The sequence below is a fragment of the Anthonomus grandis genome, chromosome 7 (genome assembly GCF_022605725.1).
Source record: "Anthonomus grandis grandis chromosome 7, icAntGran1.3, whole genome shotgun sequence".
Lineage (NCBI taxonomy): Eukaryota > Metazoa > Arthropoda > Insecta > Coleoptera > Curculionidae > Anthonomus > Anthonomus grandis.
In genome coordinates, this window is record NC_065552.1 from 18654198 (window position 1) to 18677721 (window position 23524).

Below are 23524 nucleotides of genomic sequence, written 5' to 3' on the forward strand. Positions count from 1 at the left end.
TTCTCACGTTACAGATGATCTTCTTATAATTCAAAGAGAAAATGTGCACATTTTTTTTCTTCTTTTTTAGTTTTATGCCATTACTTATTTTCCCACTCAAGATAGATTTTATGCATTTCGCGGGTTTTCTATTATCTTCTTTCTATAACCGCTATCTATGTAATTTGGTTTATATTTTTGTTCACGTAATTAGAGGTTCAGTTGATTAGCCCTAGGCTAGACTTCGCCTTTGTACATTTTGATATAATAAAGACATTATTTATTTATTTATTAAATTGACTTTATCTACGTTTACAATAAACTTTCTGACGATTCGGGTTGTTGATAACACCGTCAACTTCTGCATTAGCTTATATATGCTTTCCTTAAGGTTGAGCAGTTATATGTTTTCGATGGGGCTCTTTGGTATTACTCCTGTTGTTGACACAATAATTGGAATTATCCCCACTTCTCTTATTTCCCATTGTGTATCTGGTGTTCTAGATCTCTAAAATCTTTTCATTATGTTTCGTTCTTAGGTTATTATTAACAGCTACATCAATGAGGGTTGTCCTCTTAAAAATTTATTATGATTATTATTATTATTATAATAATAATCATAATAAATTATTATTATTAATAAATTATAATTATTATTATTATTATTATTATTATTATTATTATTATTATTATTATTATTATTATTTTTCTGTTTTAGCTCGCTGATAGCGGTATTGTCAATTTCAGCGGCCTGAAGGCAAGATGAATTTTGCTACGATAGATTTAGGAACTTTCGAACAATGTTGCAAGTATTCAGTATAACAGATTTCTGTATAGTGACAATCGTCCAGGAGGAAAGACCTAATGCGTTAAGGTTTTTGGACAGTGTTAAAGGGACAATTCCAGTGGATGAAATAACTAGAGGGAGTATATATACATTATCTTGTCTCCATTGTTGTTTTATCTCGTGAGTTAGATCTGCGTATTTAGCAAGTTTAGTGTGTGTCGTTTCTAGGACATTATTGGTATTTGGCACTGCTATGTCAATTAGAAAGGTTTTCTTTTGGGCTTTGTTTATTAAGGTTATATCTGGTCTGTTTGAAGTGAGCGTCCTATCGGTCAAAACAGTTCTGTCCCATTAGAGGCGAAAGTCGTCATTTTCAAGTACAGTTTCTGGTTTGTACTGGTAATAGGGACAAGTTTTGCCAATTAGATGATAAAGTTTTGCCAGTTCCTGATGAATAATTTTTGCCACACAGTTATGTCGGTGCAGATATTCGGCAGCTGATAGAGATGTGCATCATGATGTTATATGTTGAATTGTCTCCGGTACGCGCAGGCATTTTCTACATCGATCGTCGATTACTTTCTCATCTTTAGTAATGTACTTAAGGTAATTTATTATAGCAATCACTTGGTCTTGTATAGCTATCATAAAGCCTTCAGTTTCAGGAAATAGATCTCCACGAGTCAACCAATAGTTCGACGTTTCATAATCGACATGTTCGGCATTAAGTTCGTGAGGATGCGTTCCGTGTATTGCCTTCTGTTTCCATGTGTTAACTTTAAAGGCTGTGTGCTCTGATCTTATTACAGTAATGTGTTCTGCTATACCTGCACGGAGATTCAAGGGTGTGTATTTGTTATCCACTAGCACCACTGCTCTATGACGAGAAGAGGTTTCCCTCATAGTGAGGAAGTATTTCTGAAGATCTGCTAATTGTTTTTTGAAGAGAAAAGAAATATCAGTTAGTCCTCTGTCACCCTTAGATCTGGGAAAAGTAAGTCTTTCGATAGCTGACTGAGGGTGGTGTGCTCGAAACGTCGTGAGGGTTCTTCTGGTCTTCCTCTCAATCTCCTCTATATCAGTCTTTGTCTACCTAATGACTCCAAAAGTTAAGTTAGTTAAGACAAGGATAGTGTAGGTATTAACCACTTTAATCGTGTTCTTACCATTAAGTTTAGTTTTTAAAACATTTGGTTCTGCTTCATTTTCTTGTGCCCTGTATGGGCTGACTGATGTACACCCAAGTACTTATAAATTTCCCCTTGTTCCGTAGCCCGAATGAGACTACCATCTTGTAAAATAAAGTTGTTGGTGTTTACCTTTGATAACTGTTTGAGTTTTGCATTTATCGATACCAAAGCTCATTTTAATGTCGTGGGAAAATATTTTAATTGTTCGCAGCAATGAGTTGACATGCGTTGATGTCCCAGCATAGACTTTGATATCATCCATGTACATTAGATGTATAATATTATATAGGTTTTCCCTGTTATCTTTAACGGTAAATCCATGTTGACTTTGATTAAGCATATGGGAGAGGGGATTCAGAGTCAGACAAAACCAGAGGGGACTCAGGGAATCTCCCTGGAAAAGGCCTTGTTGTATTTTAATAGGCTCAATCGCTAAAGTTTCATTTCTGCAGTTAAGATTCAACTGTGTGGTCCAGAAACTCATCATATGTTTTAACAAATTGATAAGCGGTGGAGCGACTTTATAAATCTCAATGACCTTAAGTAGCCAGCCAAGTGTGTGGAACGGTATCGAAAGCCTTACGGTAATCTATAAAGGCGGTGTATGTAAGTTTCTCTGCTTCTGTATTGCTTGTTATATAATTACAGTATCTATAAGTAACTGTTCTTTACATCCTTGAGACCTCTTAATGCAGCCCTTTTCTTCTAGAGCGATAATTCCGTGGTCTTCGCAGTGGTTATAAATTATTTTTGCAATGCATGCTGTAAGCAGTTTATAGATTGTAGGCAGGCAGGTGATAGGCCTATATTTTGCAGGATTTTCGTTATCGTTATCTTTTGGCAGCAAATATGTTAGTCCTTGCGCAATGTAAGTTGGTATTTTGGTTGGTTCCTGTGAAAATCTGTTGAAATGACGAGCTAAATGTGTATGAGTGCATTTAACCCGTTTGTACCAAAGGTTATGAATTCGGTCGTTACCAGCTGCTTTCCAATTGAAGGAATTTTCCACTATCTGCCTCAACAGCTCAGGAGATATTATCAACTCGTCCATTGGTCTCGTCCATTCTGTCAATCTCTTTTTGTATCCAGGGTGCTTCGACATTATGAGTTGTAGGTACGGACCAGATTGAATCCCAAAACTCCCTGACTTGTCATTAGATGGTGGTTTACCGCTGTCGTTATTGGTGACATTTCTAAGCCTCCGATTAAACTGTTTCTCGTTGTTCTGAAACAGCCTGTTGGATGATTTCCTAAGGTTAGATTCTTTATATCTTCGAAGTCGTTGTGCAGCAACGCTTAGTTTTTCTTTGAGTGTGTCTAAAACTTCTGCTATATTATGATTGGAAGGGTTATATGTGGCATGGGTTTTTTTGCCGCATAACACTCTCGACTTGCTTGGTTAACTTACTGTTTCTTTGTCCTTGAATGTAGGCGGTGAGTTGGCCAATATCTTTTCTAAGTTTGGTTATTTTGTTGTTTAATCGCCTTTCCCAAGATCAGACATGTTCTGTTGTGTAGTTTGTATCCGAGTGGTTTCGTTTAGTTTTATTTATTTATTTATTTTTATTATTATTATTATTATTGTTATTATTATTATTGTTATTATTGTTATTATTATTATTATTATTATTATTATTATTATTATTATTATTATTATTATTATTATTATTATTATTAAATAATTAATGTCAGATTTAGAGATGTCATGTGAAATATGGAAGAGTTGAATGGTCCAGTTTGATTGAACATGTTTTAAATCCTTTTTACTTTGTCGGGATAGAAGACATCTTAAAATTACTTAAGCCATTTAATAACATTAGAAAATTAGATGCATAATAAAGCTTAGTAATATTCAAAAATAAAAAAAAAACAATTCACTGCAGGGATAAAGGTCTAATCCCTTATACTCAATCAATCAATTGTTTAGCAAATGCTTCATTGCATTTTTCTCTCTATTAGTTACATCTTTAGTATATAAGGCCACTTGTAAGTAGTTTTAAGATGCTAACATCGTTAGAGAAACACGTGTCGAGAATAAAATAAAGGTTTTTGGTTAGTGATACAACTGTTTTGTGATTTGAGCATTTTGGACATATTTTTTATTTTAATAATTGTTTATATTTACAATAATTTTCCATTTTTCCAGGCATATCGTCAATTTATGTATCTTCAAGAAATTTGACAATATATATATCTGCCAGGCATTGGACGTAATATTTCACGTTTCAGGTATTGGAAATAATTTCAAGTTTCATTTCTAATATAATGTCATGATGTTTTTTTTATGTTTTCTAAGAATGTAAAATGATTATTAATTTATTTCTGATATTTGAAGCCGTTTGGTACATGTGTTCTAGGAGTTTAACGATACGCTCTATACATTGTAGGTATTGGAAATAATTTTATAGGTGAAGTTGTTATTTTAAATAGCTTTGTAAACAATAGCTTATCGTTTTAAATAAATAAAGCATATGTTGACTTTGACTTTGATTTAATTAATTAGGTCTTTCAAGACTTGGAAATTAGGAATATTTATGTATCATTGAGATATTGGAAATACTTTTTCATATATTTTATAGTAGGGTCAATCTGGTACTTGAATTTTCAAAAAATTTCTAAAGTTTTCATATTTTGGCTATCGCCGTTTTTTGAAAAACTCAAAATATTTTTGGATTTGAATTTCTGGCTAAATAGTAAGTCCTATAAGAAAATGTATATAGCAAAAAATGTAGGGACTTGGATTCTCTACTATTCAATCCAAAGACGCGAAGTTATACAACCAACTGAAAAAAAGTTAAAAAGCACTTAAAGACAAAAATGTGCTTTTCTGATTTTTCGACGAACATTTTTCTTACTGTCGGCGGAATTTAAATTGCCCACAAAACTAATATTGAATTTTTGTCCTACGATTTACCATTCTTGAGGTACGATGCAAAATTATCTTTTATATGTATGTAACTTATCTGAAAATGATTACCAGAGCTCATCAAGTAGGCCTAAAAAAACCCTTTTCGCCAACCCCAGAATCACTCACCCTTATACCTCCACTCCCATTGCACCGTCTTCACTGAGTCGGCCCGGCCCGATCTCTTAATAAAGGCTTGTACGTTGTCGCAGTCTAGATCTTTAAAATTTTTCCTGCTCAAGCCTGTCCACCTATCCCAAGTTTCTATTAATATATCGTATGAAGTTTTCTCCCCTGTACCGCAATTCGGACAGAGCGGCCTTTACTCTTATACCAAAAAGGTGTAGATGTATGTTTAGATAGCTATGCCAAGTTAGAAATCCCACCAAGTCTTTGACCTCCTGTCAGCTCTTTGTTAACAGTCGCCTTACTTTAGAGCTACCATGATCTGGTATCATCTCCTTCGCCTATCTACATCCTTTTGCCCTTCTCCAATTCTTCCTTGATTTTTTTTCAGATCCATGTATGTAGGTAATGTATGTAAGTTCCTGGAAAATTTGTTTTTTACTGAGATCGAGCCACGGCTCGAGGTTTAAGAAGAAGCTAATAGAACCTTGTGTTGCAAGTTCGTCAGTCAGTTCATTGCCCTCGACATCCTGGTGTCCTGGGACTTACCAAAGGAAGTAGTCTCACTTCTTTGTGTGACTAGCACTGAGCTGGCCCTGGATTTTTGGATAGCCTTGAGGGCAGCTTGACATGACGGCTGTTATATCTTCTTCTAGGAATTCTTTTTTAATGCGTTTCTGATATTTAGAGTAATTAATCATTTTATTTATAAAGGTTTGGTATGTTGACTTTGAACCAATTTTTCATCTTTTCGGATATTTAAAATATTTTCTCATTTTACTCAATTAGTAAATTTTTATGTTTTTCAGAAACTAATACTACTTTTCATATTTTTTAGGCTTTTGGACTGCTTTGTTTTCTAAAGATACAACGTAATTTGTATAGTGGAAGAAGCAGTCAATTTTTGCAGTGGAGTTAATATGTCAGGTAACTAAAAATACTTCGGTCATCCTTCACTAAATTTATTTAAAAATTAGTAATCCGACCTGTTTCGGATATATAAGATGTCCATCATCAGCGATAACAAATTAAGGGGTTTCGTCTATACATCTTATAGATATAGTGCCTCCGACAAGGTCAAAAGGTTTAAAAGAATTAAGATACATGAGAATGGGACCAAGCCTGGATCTACAAAAATATTAAAATCACATCATTACAACAATACTTTTTATAAAATATTGTTTTTTAAATAAATTTGTGGAGGATGACCGAAGTATTTTAGTTACCCATTGGTAATTTGTATAGTTTATTTTTTAGGATTTTACTTAGGAACTTTACGTCTTCTAGGACTTAAAAAAATATTGTGAGTTAATTAAAAAATAGTATATAATGACGTGAAATTGTTGAGAGAGACACTTTAGCTCTAAATGCCTTTTAAACACAAAATATTATTTCCAGTTGCTGGAAAACCATAAATATTACCTCAAATTCTTGATAAAATTAAAAAATATATTTAAAAAACATGAAATATTACTTTTAGTGCCTGTAAGACATACAGGGTGTTCATTTGAAAACTTCCCACCACAAATTTATTGAAAACCACTGTTTAAAAAAAAACGCCGAAATACGTCAAAAGGAAAACAAAAACATGAAAATATCAGTTTTTATTTCAATAAGTGTTCAAAATGTTGCCTGTTTTTGGCCAAACAATGATATAGGCGATGTTAAAATGCCTGACGGACATTTTCAAAAACATGTTGTGGGATATCATGGCAGCTGTCGATGATGCGTTGACGAAGTTCATCCAAACTTTCCGGTTGGGGAGTAAACGCAATAGATTTCAAATGACCCCATAGAAAAAAGTCGAACGACGTTATATCAGGAGATCTAGCAGGCCATTCTATAGGCCCCCTTTGCCCTATCCATTTATCTGGAAACTCGTGGTCTAGCCATTGCCGAATGGGAAGAACATAGTGAGGAGGAGCACCGTCTTGCTGGAAATATATTTCAGCCTTATCAAGTATAGGGTTTCCATCATTATCGATTTAGTGTTCAATGGATTCAGTGATAAGCGGATTGATGGTAATTTTCAACATATCCAAATAAATGTCTCCATTTAAATTTCCGTTAATAAATAATGGCCCAATCACTTTATTTCCTAAAATGCCTGCCCATACATTAATTTTTTGAGGGTACTGGGTATGCCCTTCTACAAATACATGAGGATTTTCATTGCTCCAATATCTACAGTTATGCTTATTAACAAATCCATTTAGATAAAATGTGCATTCATCGCTGAAGCATATATTCTTTACATGAATAGTATTATCATTAATCGCTTCAGTATTTTTTTCACAAAACTCAACTCGCCTATCAAAATCGTCTTCGGTTAACTCTTGCAATATTCTCTTGGAAGTTTTCAAATAAACACCCTGTATATAACGTCAAATTTCTGGATGATTCTGGAATAAAGTAAAAAATTGTTCCAAAATGCTGGAACCGAATTGTTCTTAAATGCCTGGAAAAAACTCGAAATGACTATTGCATTTTCAGGTGGATATTAGAAGAAGAGGTTCGGCTCTAAACTTTTAATTTTTTTTTGCAATTTAAATTTAATTTAGTAATTTAAAATGATTTCTCATTTAATTTTTGTGTGTGTTAGTTTCTGTTCTAATGTGATATCCTTTTCAGTATTTTCCAGAAATTTTAAATAATTTTTCTTTTATTAGAGACAATTGGTATATTTCCAAGATTGTTCTACTGTGCAGTCACGATGAATGGAACAAATTCATTTAAAATTCACGTATCTTTTCTTTCTTTATTTTTTTGGACACATCGATTAGTATTCGCACTTGCGCGTTTTTTGAAACAAAAGAATTCTATACAGGGTGCCTCAAGTAGAAACTAAGGCGTCAACATAATTTTTTTAAATAGAGCACCCTGTATATTATGACGTTTTACAGTTCTATGATATATTCTGAATACTTTTCGTAAAGCAAACTATATGCCTTAAGTCAATGGTTTGTCAAATATAACGTAACAGACTAACGCAACCTGAAATTTAAAAAAATATTCTAGATTTATTATCTAGTTCGTTGTCCATTTGATTCAATGCGTCCTTTGTAACGAAAGTTTCGTTTACAGGGTGTCTCAAGTAAGAACTATGATGCCAACATTAATTTTTTATGTGAGTCCTTAGAAAGTAAGTAGACCTTATTATTTGCGAACTGTCAAATTTTAGAACTTCATAATTCTTGTAATCACAATAATTGTAACAGAGTGCCAAAGTATTATTTGATTTATCGTTTTTTTTCTCATAGGTCCTGAACCAATTGACATACGACATGAGATTTAAAACATACGAGTCTTTTAAAAATAAAATTTCGTATACAGTTTTCGTGTTTTCAGTAGAGGGCGCTCGTTGCGTTCCTTTTTACTTCTTTAGAACCCTTAACCTTTTCAGCCCCGTATATCGGCTTAAAAAGTATCAAAATAAATTCCTTTTTTAATTTTACATAAAAAGTCTATACCTTATTAAAGTCCCTAGGAGCAAATATTTTCGACATAATTACCATTTTTCAAAAAAATGTTTGAAATAATATTTATTTACTACTTTATTTAAATCGCATCTTTGGCAGTTGGCGTTGGAGACAAGTGTTTGTATTATTTATGTCAAACTCTTTCAATGTCATATAAAAATTTTAGTCCGCGTAGCAGAAAATCCCGGGTTAAGCACTAGCCGAATAGCGGCATCCACGGGTGTAAGCAAATCATGTGTCGATAAAGTACTTCGGAAAGAAGGCCTCAATCCATACCACTTTACACCAGTTCAGTGTTTGATACCACCAGATTTGCCAGCAAGAATACAGTTTTATCGTCAGATTAAAAATATGCAAAACGCAGATCCAATGCTTATTAGCAGAGTGTTATTTATAGACGAGGCTATAGTTAATTCCATATAATATTTAATTACATTTAAGACGCGGCGTATTTAACTTTAGAAATGCTCATATGTGGGATACTGAAAATACTCATTAAGTTGTCAGTCGTCATTTCCAGCATAAATTTAAAGTTAACATTTGATGTGGTATTATTGGAAACCATATAATACGCCTCCATGAACTACCACCTAATTTGAACGGAGACTCGTATGGGGCGCCAGCGCGTTTTTCTCGACAGGTACGCAATTACCTTGACGAACAATATCCCGAACGTTAGATTGGCCGTGTAGGACCTTTGCTTTGGCCTGTACGTAGTCCAGAATTAACCATTTGGGGATATTTTAATTTGTTTATGATAGTCGTATAAATATTCTAAATGAACTAAATGTGAAAATTTTAAATTCTATAAATATGTTTAAAAATAATAAGGATCTTCTTTTTGAAATACGGCAGTCATTTGTTAAGCGTATTTCAAAATGCATTGAAGTTAATGGAGGGCATATTTAACAATGTGTTATAGTAACGTTTCTTTGTTTATTCTTGTTTTTGATATATTTGTTTGAAAATAAAAGATAAAAATCTTTCTTTCATCTTTACGTTGAATGGGCATGTTAACAGGCAAAATTGCAGTATTATATTGGGCAACCGAAAATCCTAGTTGGACCCGAGAATATCATAAACAGCCCTCTCAAAAAATTAATGTGTGAGCAGGTATTGTGAAATATCGAATCCTTAGACCCTTTTTTTTCGAAGAAACATTAAACGAAGAGCGCTACTTGAATTTGAGAGCTTGAACATTGTTTTAGTTGTTTTATTCCTTGATCCACAAGAGGCTGACATACCTAGTAACGGGATATGATTTCAACGAGACAGGGCACCGCGCTACTTTCTTGATGCAACTTTTCCTTACCCATGGATTGGCCAGAGGGCCGATTAAAAGGCCGCCAAGGTCAGCGGATATAACCCTATTAGATTTTTTTATGAGACTATTTAAAATCCAAAGTGTCTGTGAATAGACCAAATAATGTTGATGATTTAAAGCAAAGAATTAGATAAGAAATTAGACTAATCGATCCGAAAATGATTGAAAACGTGCAATTGGAAATTATTTACCAACTTCAGAAATGCATTGAAGTACATGGACAATAATTTGAACGTCAGTTGCAATAAATATTGTATAATTTTTTATTATTTAATGCCGTATGTTTCATTAGACTATTACGTCAAATTTGACAAACTGCAGACTTTACACATATGATATGCTATACAAAAAGTATTTAGAATATATCGTAAAATTGTAAAATGTCATGTAAAATGTTAGGGTGTTCCATTTGAGAAAAATAAGGATGACGCTATAGTTTTTATTTTAGGTACCCGGTATCGAAAATTATTGCAAAAAACACGCAAGTGCCCCTGCTAATTGTCGTGTCCGAAAAATAAAAGAACAAAAACACTTGAATAAATTTTAAATGAATTTGTTCTTTTTATCATGAATGCACTCTATATTTACTATGAAATTGATGTTTTTCGAGCAATATAAATTATTTTTCTTGACAAAATCCTATTTATTAGGCTGTTGGTAATATTTTTTTCAAGAATCTTATGCAATTTTTGTGTTTTCTAGATTAAATAATTGCTTACATTTTTTAGGCATTTTAAACCTTGGATATTACTTTGGTTTTCCAAGAGTTTATGCTCATTCTTCGAGAGATTTTAAATATTTCATTTTACAATCATTTCGTCTGTGTTCCAGGCAATTAATGATATATTATTTTACGTCTTCCACAGATTTGGCGTAATTCTTTAGGGTTTCCAGATATATTAAAGTGACTTATAGGCCTAAAAATCCTAAAATATTATGCCAAATTCATGCATTATTTTTGGGAGAGCATTGTTTCAATTACCAAATGCGACAATATAGGATGACAATTACAACATTACAATTACACCTATTATCACCGAATATTCAATTAAGGTTATGACCTCATTTACAAATGAATAAAGACTTACCTTGTGTTAAAAAATATGGATCTCCCATATTTTTATATGGTGTTCCTAAATAAGCTCCTAAAGCTCCCATTACTTGAATGTATCCACTATCCGTCGACTGGAATCCATGTATTCCGCCTTGAACCAAGTTTGATGGTAAATATCCCTGGACGTTCCCGAACTCCTTATTACCAGAATACCCAGAATACAACGTTGCCTCTTCAGTTTTTCTATTTTCATTATTCTTTTGGGGCGCGTGAAAGGCCCTTGCGTGAACGCAGTTTTCTAAAGGTTTTTTAAGGATTCCATTGGAAGGATACGGTGGTAGTACCGGATACAGTTTATCACTCTTGTCAATTTCTGCATTTTTTTGCCGGTAGAGGATGTCTTCGATCAAAAAACTCGTCCTGTTATGGGATAAATTTGTGGAATCTTGCACGTAGTCTTTACGACTCATCTTTTTTGCACTGTCTTTTACGTTATGTCACAGACAGGAATAGAAATGTTGTGGGCTCGACCTAAAGCATTATTGCGTGCCAAGGCAAAACATGCATCGAAACTGGTATAAATATCGATTAATTTTTTTCTTGATATAGGTAAGTATTGCTGTATGATAAATTATACGATTTTGTTAAGCCTGAAAATACCAGAAATGTTTTAAGATTATTAAATTTCATTAAAAATTCTAACTTTATATATAGGGTGAATGTATATAGGTTTTGTATTTAACCCGGGTATTCCAGTATATGTGGGCATTGTGTCAGATGGTTTGTAAGAAAAAAAAACGGATAATTTTGCAATTTTTTTCTCACCGCTCCTTGAAAATCAACTTTTAAAACACTTTATATAATTTTATTAATTATTTACTATGATGATCAGATCAGCCTTCTTAAAATGAACAAGTCGGATATTAAAATACTGGATAATATGTCAATTAAGATATAATTGAACCTGATGCAAGTAAAAGTATTACTGATTTAGTATAATTAAACATTACTCTGCTTAATATTTGCGTTATAAAAGCATTATAAAAGCTATGATATTGTTACACTATTTTTTCAGGCATATAATCTACAGAATATTAACTAGTCAGTCTCTAACACAAATATTAAAGAAAGAAATTCAAAAAATCCAACGAATGTTGTGCATCACCAAATTTGAAAACAGCAGTGAAGCGCTGGGTAAAGTCCTTCAAATTAAAGCTGCCGATAACATTTCTAATCTAAGATCAAAACTGTTTCCATCGAAGAGAATAAGGGTGATGCGAATAGTGATGATCTACAAAATCCAAAACGGGACAGATGCGATCGGCGGGTGTTCGTTTGTGAAGATAAAGGCCCCGGAATTGGCTGGAAAATATACCGAAAGCCTTATCGTCGAAGAGGAAGTTAATGAAAGACCGGTTACCATTACGGTTGGCACATGAAAAGCAGTGTCTCTAATAGGATCAAGCATATTACGTGGACTAAATATTAAGCCCTTATCTCGGAAATCGATGCTGAGCACGATGACTGAAGACTCGCCGAAGCTTACTTACATCTCCCCGATGAAAGTCTATATTACGCTGGAAAGTTATTTTTGGAAAATTGGAAAATATTTTGGGTGCCTCATTGGTCCAGAGACAAGAGAATGCCTGTAAATACCTTATGGTAAAGTCACTGGTAACACCACAAGGTGACATTCCTATAAGGATTGCCAACATCCTTTCCAATAACCTTAACATAAGAAAGGGTTATTTGGTGGCTTTATAGCAACTAGAAGAATTTGTGTTCAGATGTGAAGATGGTTGCGTGATTTCTTTGACTAAGAGACTCAATACGAATCTGGATAGCTTCACAAAGGATTAAACGGCATAATGATAAAACTGGAAGAACTGGATTAAGTAAGCATAAAATAAATACTGGAAATGCTCAGCCATCCAGAAGACTACCTGTTTGTTTAAGAAAAAACTTCATTTAACATGTGACTTGGTGTTTAATACCTCGAGCATTGAGGATATCACAGTGGAGATGTGGACGATGTAAAAATGAAACTCAATATTCACGAATTGGTCAAAGCAATGCAAGCAATCGGATGAAGACCCGATACAACCTTTAAGCAAACTGTTCAGGATTTTAACAAGGTGACAAAGTATAGGTTTGGAATCCTTAAAGAATGAGGTAGTATACAGGGTGTCCCGGTTCATGTGGGAAATCTCTCGGATCCAGGTAGAACATCGAAAAATAATACCGAACGTTCCTATAAAAAAAAATCCTACAGGCCTTCTTTACGAAGATACAGCCTCCTAAAGGACGTTGCTGGAAATTGGTTTTTCATAAATTACTTTTAAACTACCCGACAGAATTTAATAAAAATTTTAGGAACACTATTAAGGGCCTCTTAAAATGACTTCCTTAAAATACTTCCTTAAAATGATGGGTATTTGCTAAATTTGGAGTATAGCAACGTTTGTAACAATAATGCGTTCAAAAATGCAAAAATTCCGATAAATAAGTCAGGTACAATACAATTGGTTTATATTATTTTTTTAGTTTTTTTTTATGTTTAGTTTTTATCTTAAGAATAACAAAAAAGAAATAAACGTATAATAAATAAGAAATATTTTATAAAAGTATTTTTTAGGACACCACTGTATTTTTAGGAACATGTATTATTTTAAATTAAATGACTTACATCGAAATTTCTCTGTTCTTTAAATAACTAGCGTACTTATCCCATTTAAAAAAAAAAATAGTTTATTATTTATTTTTTTTCTCCAAAACGGTTCATTTTATCGATAATAAACAAGAGTACCTTTTTTTAGCCTAGGGTTCAAGGTCCAAAATAAATCCAAATTTATTTTTTTTTAGACTTTAACATACAGGGTGTTAAAAATATAAGCATTAAAGTATACAACCTAAGCCGCCTCTGGTAAAGTAAACAAGGTAAATGTATTTTAAGGATGTCATTTTAAGAGGTCCCTAATAGTGTTCATCACCTAAAATTTTTATTAAATTCCACCGGGTTTAAAAGTAATGTATGAAAAACCAATTTCCAGCAGCGTCCTTTAGGAGGCTGTATCTTCGTAAAGAAGGCCTGTAGGATTTTTTTTATAGGAACGTTCGGTATTATTTTTCGATGCTCTACCTGAACCCAAAAGATTTCCCACATGAACGGGGACGCGTATTTACATACTATACTACAGCACAGAGCACCCTAGAACTCGGCGGTTGTGCACCGCTGTATAATATGTAGTTGAAAAATGCGCTTATTTATCACTACATACCATACTACGCTACAGAGCATTAGAAAGAAAAATGTTTTTATGTGATTTGTTTAGTGCTGTAAAATTGGTAGTAACACATTTAATTATTGTGTAATTATTTATTACTTTAAATAATTACAATTAATATATACAAAATAATTAGTAAATAATTATTATTTATTTTTTCTGGCGATTTCGATATAAGACAAGATAAAGGATGTTTAAATATTTAATGAATATGATGCGGCTAGAAAATTTCAAAACAATTACCTAATGTTGTGAAGGTGTGTTGTACTTTAAAAATTTTAATAGTGGATTGTGCGTTCTTAAAGGTACGTACACGTAAAAAATATAACGTAAAAATAAAACGTAATTTCTTTAGTCCATTCCTAAATTTAGCTTAATTTTAAAATATAGGTTTCGCTTCAAAATGTACAGATTTATATTTTTTATCAGGACAATTAAGCAAATATTTATTAAAAATAAATACAGGTACTTGACGTAAAATAAAAATAAAATATCTCAGTCTACGAAACTTTATGTTAGTATCTTAACTTTATTATCTAATTAGTTGTATTAGTATCTAAATTAGTATTTCATTATAGTTAGTTAGCCTAAAATAAACTTTATAATAATATTTGGCGTTATGGCTATTGCAGTCCTCAGCTTGATTCATTGACCTTGGAACCTTACGTCTTCGGATGATTTATTTATTTTTTGCTGGCCTTCCTGCCTGAATTCTTTTTGATCCAGATGTCATTCCAGATCTTTGCGATCTTCTAGTTGTGGACGTAGGCTGTACTTTAATTATTTTTCCACGACAAATATTCTTCATTCTATATTTGTTGCTTCAAGAGTCGAGTTTCTTTTAACCATCTGTACGAGATTTGAAAAATTTTGACCTAATTATTCTACCGCAACTTCTTTTCTCTTAAGTAGATCATCTGAATCTGAAGATGATGAAGACAAATTTGGAACCATATCTTGTTGAAAAAACGTAAGTGTGTCATCTTTTTCTTTACTGTTATCTTCATTTGTGATCACTTCTTTGTTAGAAGTATCCATCATATCTTTAAAAAACATGTCATCAATATTTTCCTCTAGGGCTATTTTAGTTAAGATAGGTACTATTGAATTTAATATTTTTGTTATGAATACTAGGTATCATCTCTTTTATTTTTTTATGTAAAATAGACCTACTAAATTATGGAATGATTTCTTACAGCTTTTTCTTACTGGTTAACAGTGGTGTTTGTATAAACACCTTAAGTTTGGTACTATTGTCTATAGGTAGGTAACATGTCAAATCTATGGTAGATATTATTAGGTAAATGAGTAAAATAAAAAGAAAATAACACACCTTTAAAACATTGTTTTTAAATTTTAAAATAGCATTGAATTCATTAAATATTTTAAAACACGTCTCATCTTGTATATTAAAATCACCAACAATAATGAAACGAAAACCAATAATAATCATAGCACATTTATTTACTCTGTTACTACCAATTTTACAGCACCAAACAAATCACATAAAAACATTTTTCTTTCTTATGCTTTGTAGCGTAGTATAGTATGTAGTGATAAATAAGCGCATTTCTCAACTACATATTATACTGCGATGCAGAGCCGCCGAGTTCTATGGTGCTCTGTGCTGTAGTATAGTATGTAAATACGCAACCGGGACACCCTGTATAGGATTAATGATGTCGCCTATAGAATCCAGGGCAGCCCTAAGGCAAAGATGAAAGTAATTTATTTAGATAGGGTTAAATTATATGTAGATCAGAGTGATCGGAACGATAACATTTGAGAGAATGGCAATGTTGCAAAGTTGTCTTACTACGGCCCTGCCTTGGCCGGATTATTCTAATCGATTTATATTCATTTATTTCGAACTAAGAATATTATGTTTGTAAGTAAAGTTGTGAATAAAAGTTGAGTATTTAGTGTTCAAGTGTGCTTATTTCTTCAATCCACGGGATATTCATAGCAATATAATAGCTGCAATGAGAAGAAACTAATTCGAAATCCCGCTACCTTATTCTGGCATTAAAGGGGGACACATTTCAGAGCCGTGAGGCGTTATTAAATAAAATAATCATAAAATATGCAATGTGTTATAAATTTAAATCATTTTAAGAGAGAAGTGATGGATTTGTTATTAGACAGACGTTATCAGTCTTTTAATTAATTATCACAATGTGTCCTTTTTAATGATTTGTTTTTCTTCACATTTTTCTTAAATTGGAATTTTCAATTTGAATATTTTTATATTTCATTATTAAAATATCACCAAGCTCCGACAGTATCAATATTTATTTGTTCAATACTGATTTGTCATTTCTGAATAACACTGGGCAGTTTTTCGTTTTTTAATGAGAAGATAAACAAAAGTGTGACAAATTAGTTATTGTAGTTATTAGTAGTAGTTATAAGTAGTGGGATTACTGGGAGTGGCTTACTATTTTTGACCCAAAAGTATCCAATTTTTTGGAATGCTTGAAGCAATTTTTCGTGGCGAATGATATTATTGACCAAGGCCACTGTATCCTTCCTATCTACTACTACTGTATCCTATCCTATATACTTGGCCAAGAATTTAGAATTTATTATACTTTAGAATAAAGCCCACTTTACTTAATACGTTATCGGAGGAGTGCTATATTTTAGTGCAGAACTTGTGTGTTCCAAATTTGCCTGAAAATTAAACAATGGATGATTTAGTGAAAGTTCTTGCCAATCATTTTTCATCAGTAAAATTTTATTGCTGAAAGATTGAAATTTTACAATGCCAAAAAACAACCTAATAGATCTGTCAATAATTTATAGGCCAAGCAAAAAGTTTGGCTTCAAATCTATAATTTTTCCATTGAGCTGCAGGTAGTTATTAGAGACATATTTATTGTTGGAATGAGTGATGATAAAAATTATGAATTGGCTCTTCGAAGAAAATGTTTTCAGACTGACGTTTGATCGTGCAGTTAAACTAACCGAGGAAGCGGCAATCCTAGAGTATGACATGAGGGGAAATTTAAGTGGAAATGTAAAGCAGGAACCTGTTTATTTTCAAAAAGTGAATGGAACATATAATGGAGCAAGTGGACATAAAGCGACTGTTAAAAGTGAAAAGTGTTTGGGGTGTGGTCGTAAAAATCATAAGACCAATCAGTGCGTGTTTAAAAATTGTGGTATAAAGGGACATTTAGCGCCACTGTACATATTTTTCTGGAAATTGGTACGCACTTTCTAAGCATCCATAGGGTTTTTCCATACACAATTTGAATTTTTATATTTGCCATTGGTGTTCATGGTTTTTTTGGACTTTTCACACAAAAAATTAATTTAATTATTTATTTAAGAAATACTTAACAAGATTATAAAAGTAGCCACCTTGAATATCGGTATATCTAGTTTACGTCGCAATAATTGTCGGACACGTTCGAAAATTCCTGGGGTCTGTCGAATTACCTCACAAGACGGTAAAGTCCAGTGCAACGATATATTAGAATGGGCACCCGTCAAAACACCAGCATTCCACCTGCCAAACAATGTCATCCACCTTCTATTTACATTGTTTGAGAAGTAAAATTCTGGTATTTTGACGGGTGACCATTCTAATATATCGTTGCACTGGACTTTATAATGCGAATCCGCAATGCCTCCACATTTTCAATCGGACTTCCCATCGTAGGCCCTACAGAAAAAAATCAAGCGGATTTAGGTTGGGAGATTCACGATATACTTCATCAGTCCTTCCCGGTAAAAAAAATGGCCAATCAGAAAGTTTTCAAAAATTTCAACCCAAGTATTAAGTACAAACTGATGTTGATGATGGCTTTCCGACACAGCTTGTGGGTTATTATCATTCCATATGTGATTGTTATGAAAATTTGTAATTGCGTCCGAATTAGCCGAATTGCGAATCCGAATTGCTGGACGTATTAGCCTCATCGGTGAAGAGTACTTTTTTCAAAAACGGTGCATCTTATCTTATGTGTTTTAACATCTAACGACATAATGCCACTCTTTTCAGAAAATTCTCTGGCAAAAATGCCTGCACGCGCTGAATATGATAGGGGTATAAAATATTCCTCATCGTCATCAAACGTCTCAAGCTCTTTCTGTAGTAGGGTTTTTTTCGATTTTATTGAGTACCTGTTCTTAACTAACTTAATTTATAACTAGGGATGTCCGTTTTCAGCGTTTAGTTTTTTGAATCTGCCGTTGTCTCTTAGTCGATTATCTAAATGCGTTGCCGTTAGCTAGTTCATAAACAAAGTGCATATCGCACATTTCATTATTTGTGTAGATATACATTTCATGATTTTCACACGTTTATGTCACCTTAAATGATTTCACTAATGCAATATCATCTGGTCAGAAAAATGCTTATAAAATGTAAAAACTGGTGGCAAACAAACACTTTTTTTGGGCAAGCGAAGAATGTGGTAAAAAGATAGACAGTGAATTATGACTAATACTGAAAATAGAGTAATACTTGATTAAGATAGTCAGATTAAGGCGCGTTATGGTTATCCACAATAATAGCTTTTACCTTTTATGCAAAAACCATGCATGGGTTAAAAAAAAAAAGAGATAATGCTCTAGAAAGAATTCAGAAATGAAGAAAATTTCAAGAAATAAAGAATTCAAATATTTGTTAGTACATAAAAAACCTGTGTACCCTTTTCTTTAAAAAAATAATTCAGTTCAAATCCCGCATGAACGCGAATGGCGAATATAAAAATTAAAATTGAATATAGAAAAAACGCTATGAGTACTTAGAAACTACGTACCAATTTTCAAAAAAATATCTACAGGTGTATGAAATTTATCGAAAAAAGTACGTTTTTTCTTTTAACTTTATCTACCTGTAGTGTAAAATCTAAGACGTTTCGGACGTTATTTCGTCAAAGCAACATGCCTTTGGATTTTGTCTGAATATTAAAAAAATACCATATGAAATGCAATTAGAAGGAATAGGTTTTTTCTACCCAGCTTTCAAAGTAAATTTACAAGTTAACGAAGGAGTTACACCTAAATTTTTTAAAGGTATACCAGTACCTCTTGCATTTGCCGACCCTGGTATCGCAGCGCGGTGGGTATACACCTGCCTAGCAGTAGTGTGGCCCTGAGTTCTAGTATACAGTTACAGGTGGTCAAAAGTTTTCAAAATATGGGTTAAAAATCAAAAAACAAAAATGTTTCTTATTTCAAAATTTGGTTCATTATTAAGTGGTTTCATTAGTACATAAAAAGGATTTCATACATCTCAAGAAAGAGCAATGGCAATAACAGAATGACAAACATCTAAAAATGTAATTGAAATCAAATTCTTTTTGAGTGTGATAAATTTTTATTGTAAATTTTTATAAAAATGCATCATTATATCTTCTAAAAAAAGGATACAAAATGGCAAAATGGCAGGGGACTGATGTTTGTAGAAAAAGTTTTCAAGAAGCAAAAAAAATATTGATTTTATCTAGCATAGTAGTTGATAAAATTAAATTAACTGTAGATGGTTTTCAATTAAGCCATAGTTTTGATAAAAAATGTCAAAAAACCGCTTCATTACCGAGAACGACAGCGTTTGCTTCACAGCGTTTAATGAAGAAGAAATTTCTTATTCACAAATTTATACTCAGATTAGACGTTTTATTTGATTATTTCCTAAACTCATATCAAATTATAGTATATCTCAAGATATCATACATACAAACATCATGTCACCTTAAATCAGTATTTACAGAGGACAATTAGTTTTTACAGAGGACGTTTAACTAGTTCTAATCTGGCTGTATATCAAAACCTCATAATTATAATTTCATTATTATTGTTTCTAGTCTCTTTTTATTTTTTATATTTTTTAAGTACCGGGCTAACGTTCCCTCGAAATTTCACTATTTTATTAGTACTTTAACTACTATTTTTTTTAACATTTTGCATTCTGATAATAGAAAATATTTACAATAAATTATAAATGTTTTTAAATACAAACTCTATTTTCTTGGAAAAATATATAGTCAAAATGTACAGAGGCGTTAGGTAAAGTGTAGAAATGTTGTTTTTGCATATTGCTTTTTTTATATTCCTAAACTACAGATTTACCTCTACCTACATTTTTACAATTCATTTCATTAAATTATACTGAGTAACCCATGAAAAATTGAACTTTCTCTCTTAGGCATAAATCTATAAAACATTTTACCTATGTATAAATATTAAAATACTTAAGAAAATATGCCTTCAATTACTTGAATAGATTTTATTTAAAATATTTTATATATTATTTTGTTTATTTACACCGAGTCGCTTATAAGAAAATATTTTTTTTTTGTCCAGAAATATTATCAATCTATTTGATTTCCCTTTTTTTGAAAACGTTATATCGTATACAATCTAATAATTTAGTTATTAAAATTATATTTACGTCAAGCCAATTTATAATCATATTCATTATTTGCAAGGTGAATATTTATTGCTAAATTTGTATATATTGTTAGTAGATGTCTTATTTACAGATTACAAATATGTTAAAAAAAATATCAAGGCAAAATTTAAATAAGAATAATCAGGTATAAAAAATAAAAAAATAACACAAATATTAGCAGACATTTGGCAATTGTGACATTTGCAGTGTGGCAGTTTGGTACATATGAGTGACACATTAGAAGATTGCCCACATAATTTGGCACACCTTGTTTACAGAATAAATTGCATAAAAAGAGTTTCTATATTATATTCTATGAAAAGAGTTTTTGTTGATCTCTTAAACAAGATTTAATCGTGCAAAATAAAGGTGATTTTGGGATTCAGCAGACCCAAAATACTCACCAAGATGTTTAAATATCTCTCTTCCAGTGTTTTGATAAAATTGATATTTTTATCCAGCAATACCTTATACCAAAATAACAATTCACTAAACAACTTTTGAATAATAATCACACAGTTGCACCATCAAAAAATACACAAATCTTTAAACCACTGACAACAGCCTGTCAACTCGTTTAGAACACAAATAGCGGCCTGAACGCTAACCGGCCAATATTTGCCCAAAGCCCAACTATGATCGGCAGTAGTTACCGCCCCGTTTTCCCGTTTGCTACCCTTAAATCGTGGAAAGTAGTTTTGATAGGCGGGCGCTCACGAGGGATGATTGCAACCTGATTGCGTCGTTTTAGGGTGGATTACCGGAGTTGATATGTTGGTAAGGCCGGCACGAGCCGAGTGGGTTGATACTGGATGGAGACGTGGTGGGGGGGAGGGGGGATGGAGGGAACAGAACAGAGCGAACAGAGATATTGAGATAGAAATGCATTAGATAAAAATGCGTTTCTGATGCAAAAATTGTTAATTATTTAACAGGACTTGCCTCATCACAAAGAAATTACGACGATAACTATTAACATTTCTTTCAATTTTACAACTAACCACCCTTAATAACTTCTTAAAAAAAACACACCAATTCAGATATACAGAAGGGCGTTTAATTTTATATTTGAAAAAGTTTTTTGCGTTTTCAAAGTGATTTGTCAATCACCTCCTCACCTCCAGTTCCACATCATTTTAAAGGGCATACAATCTACCTGTATAAAAAATTTAAATTTATCGACTTATAAACAGCAAGGATATAAAAAGATGTTTAAAAAATAAACAATTTAATCAGTTCACAAAATTCGTTTCATTGAGTGCTCAAAATATCCTCCGTTATTCGCGAGACAATAATAAACTGTTTTGAAATTCCTCATGAACATTGGCAAGTGTTTGTCCGCTAATATCTCTACATTCGCGAGTAATTCAAGCCTTAAAATCATGAATATTTTCAGGTGGGATTTTATAAACTTTGCTTTTTAAATATCCCCAAATAAAAAATGTAGTGGTGTTAAGTCTGGCGACCGTGTAATAAAATATATAAATATATCTGCCATATAATTGCACCACGCCTGCCAATCCACATCTCTGGAAACTGTTCATTAAACCATCATACATGGAAACTGTTCGTCTTGAATTGTCAAAGCGTAGTGCGGGGGAGCCCCATCTTATTGGAAATACAAATTATTTTAACAATCATAATCAACAGGTTTTTAAATGTATAAAAAAAGCTAGTTACTGCAGTGTTATTTTTGCACCTATTGAAAAAATAAATATGTATTATACTGCAAAAAATTTTAGAAAGAATTTTAAAATAGCATTAGTTATTTTCTCGCAAATAATCGATGCATATTAAAAAAGATATATTTAGGTTTAATGAACTATTTATTGCCATACATGTTTACTAATAAATCGCTTTAAGTTGCATCTATTTTTTTGGCGAAGTAACGAAGTAAGGTAAATTGTTTGCATTTAAAATAATGTGACACTATGAGGCAACCATTTTACCTATCAAAGTTTAAGTTGATGTAATGTCTTTTATTACCATACATTTGTGCTTACTATTCGCTTATACGTCAACCGATTTTGTTTTTTTCTTTAGTTTTGATTATATAGGAGATGTTATTTAAAATAATATATAACGCTTTGAGTATTCATTTGAGATAAAAAAGTTTAAGGTCGATAAAATATCTACTATTCACAGACATTTTTAGTCACTATTTGCTGATACATCAACCTATTTAATTTTTGTTGGCACTGTTGAATAGACATTTAATGCTGCTTACAACAATGTGTCACACGACGGGGGTTCATATTTGACATATCAAAGTGAGATTAGCTGGAGGTAAGGACATGATTGACAGAACTTTCTCAAATATATAATTGAACACCTGCCTGTATATCGAGACAATTTTTAATTAAAGTTATTAAGGGTGGTTCGTTTTGAAATGAAAGCACTGTATAAATTAGTGCTACATATACTAAATATTTTAATTGTTGCTTCATATTATGAATAGTATCAAAAAAAATAATAAAATAGCAAATATAAATGCTTTTATTATACCTTATGCAGTCAGCCATATTGCTCTCTTAAAAACAGATGGGTGGCGGGTATTAGATACTGTTTTGATGTAGGTACTAATTAGCAATATTTCGTTAAAGTGGCCCGTGCATGATATAAATGAATATGCGGAGAACAAACTGTTACTTGAGTTACAAAACAATATTACGGAACTAAAAAACACAATAATGAACAGTGAATCTCGTATATTGGACTAGTTACAAACAAAAATTAGAAAACTTCAAAAGAAAAATACATTTCCTAAAGAAGAAATTTAAATCGATGAAATAAAAGACAAAAAGAAGACCCTTATTACATTTGGCCTTAATAAGAACGTAGTTCAAAATGTTTCAAAACTTTGTCAAAATCTAAGTTTTAGGTATTAGGGACAAATCTATCTGAGTGGGATATAAGCGATGTATATTTGATTTTGAATTACCCTAATAAAATCTAGTTTGTTAGTTTTCTAGAAAAAAACATGCTATCTA

At 32.2% G+C, this 23524-nt stretch overlaps 1 protein-coding gene across 2 annotated transcripts in view; it reads right to left on the reverse strand.

Annotated features, from left to right (window-relative positions):
• Window positions 1–21162, reverse strand: part of LOC126738371 (brain-specific homeobox protein) — a 114601-nt gene extending 93439 nt beyond the window's left edge. For both annotated transcript variants that reach the window (XM_050443674.1, XM_050443675.1), the window contains exons 1-2: window positions 20939–21162; window positions 10879–11494 (exon numbers count right to left, since the gene is read on the reverse strand). In XM_050443674.1, coding sequence (XP_050299631.1) covers window positions 10879–11314 — 436 coding nt within the window. In that variant the 5' untranslated portion in view covers window positions 11315–11494; window positions 20939–21162. The remainder of the gene's footprint in view (window positions 1–10878; window positions 11495–20938) is intronic.
• Between the last annotated feature and the right edge of the window lie 2362 nt (window positions 21163–23524).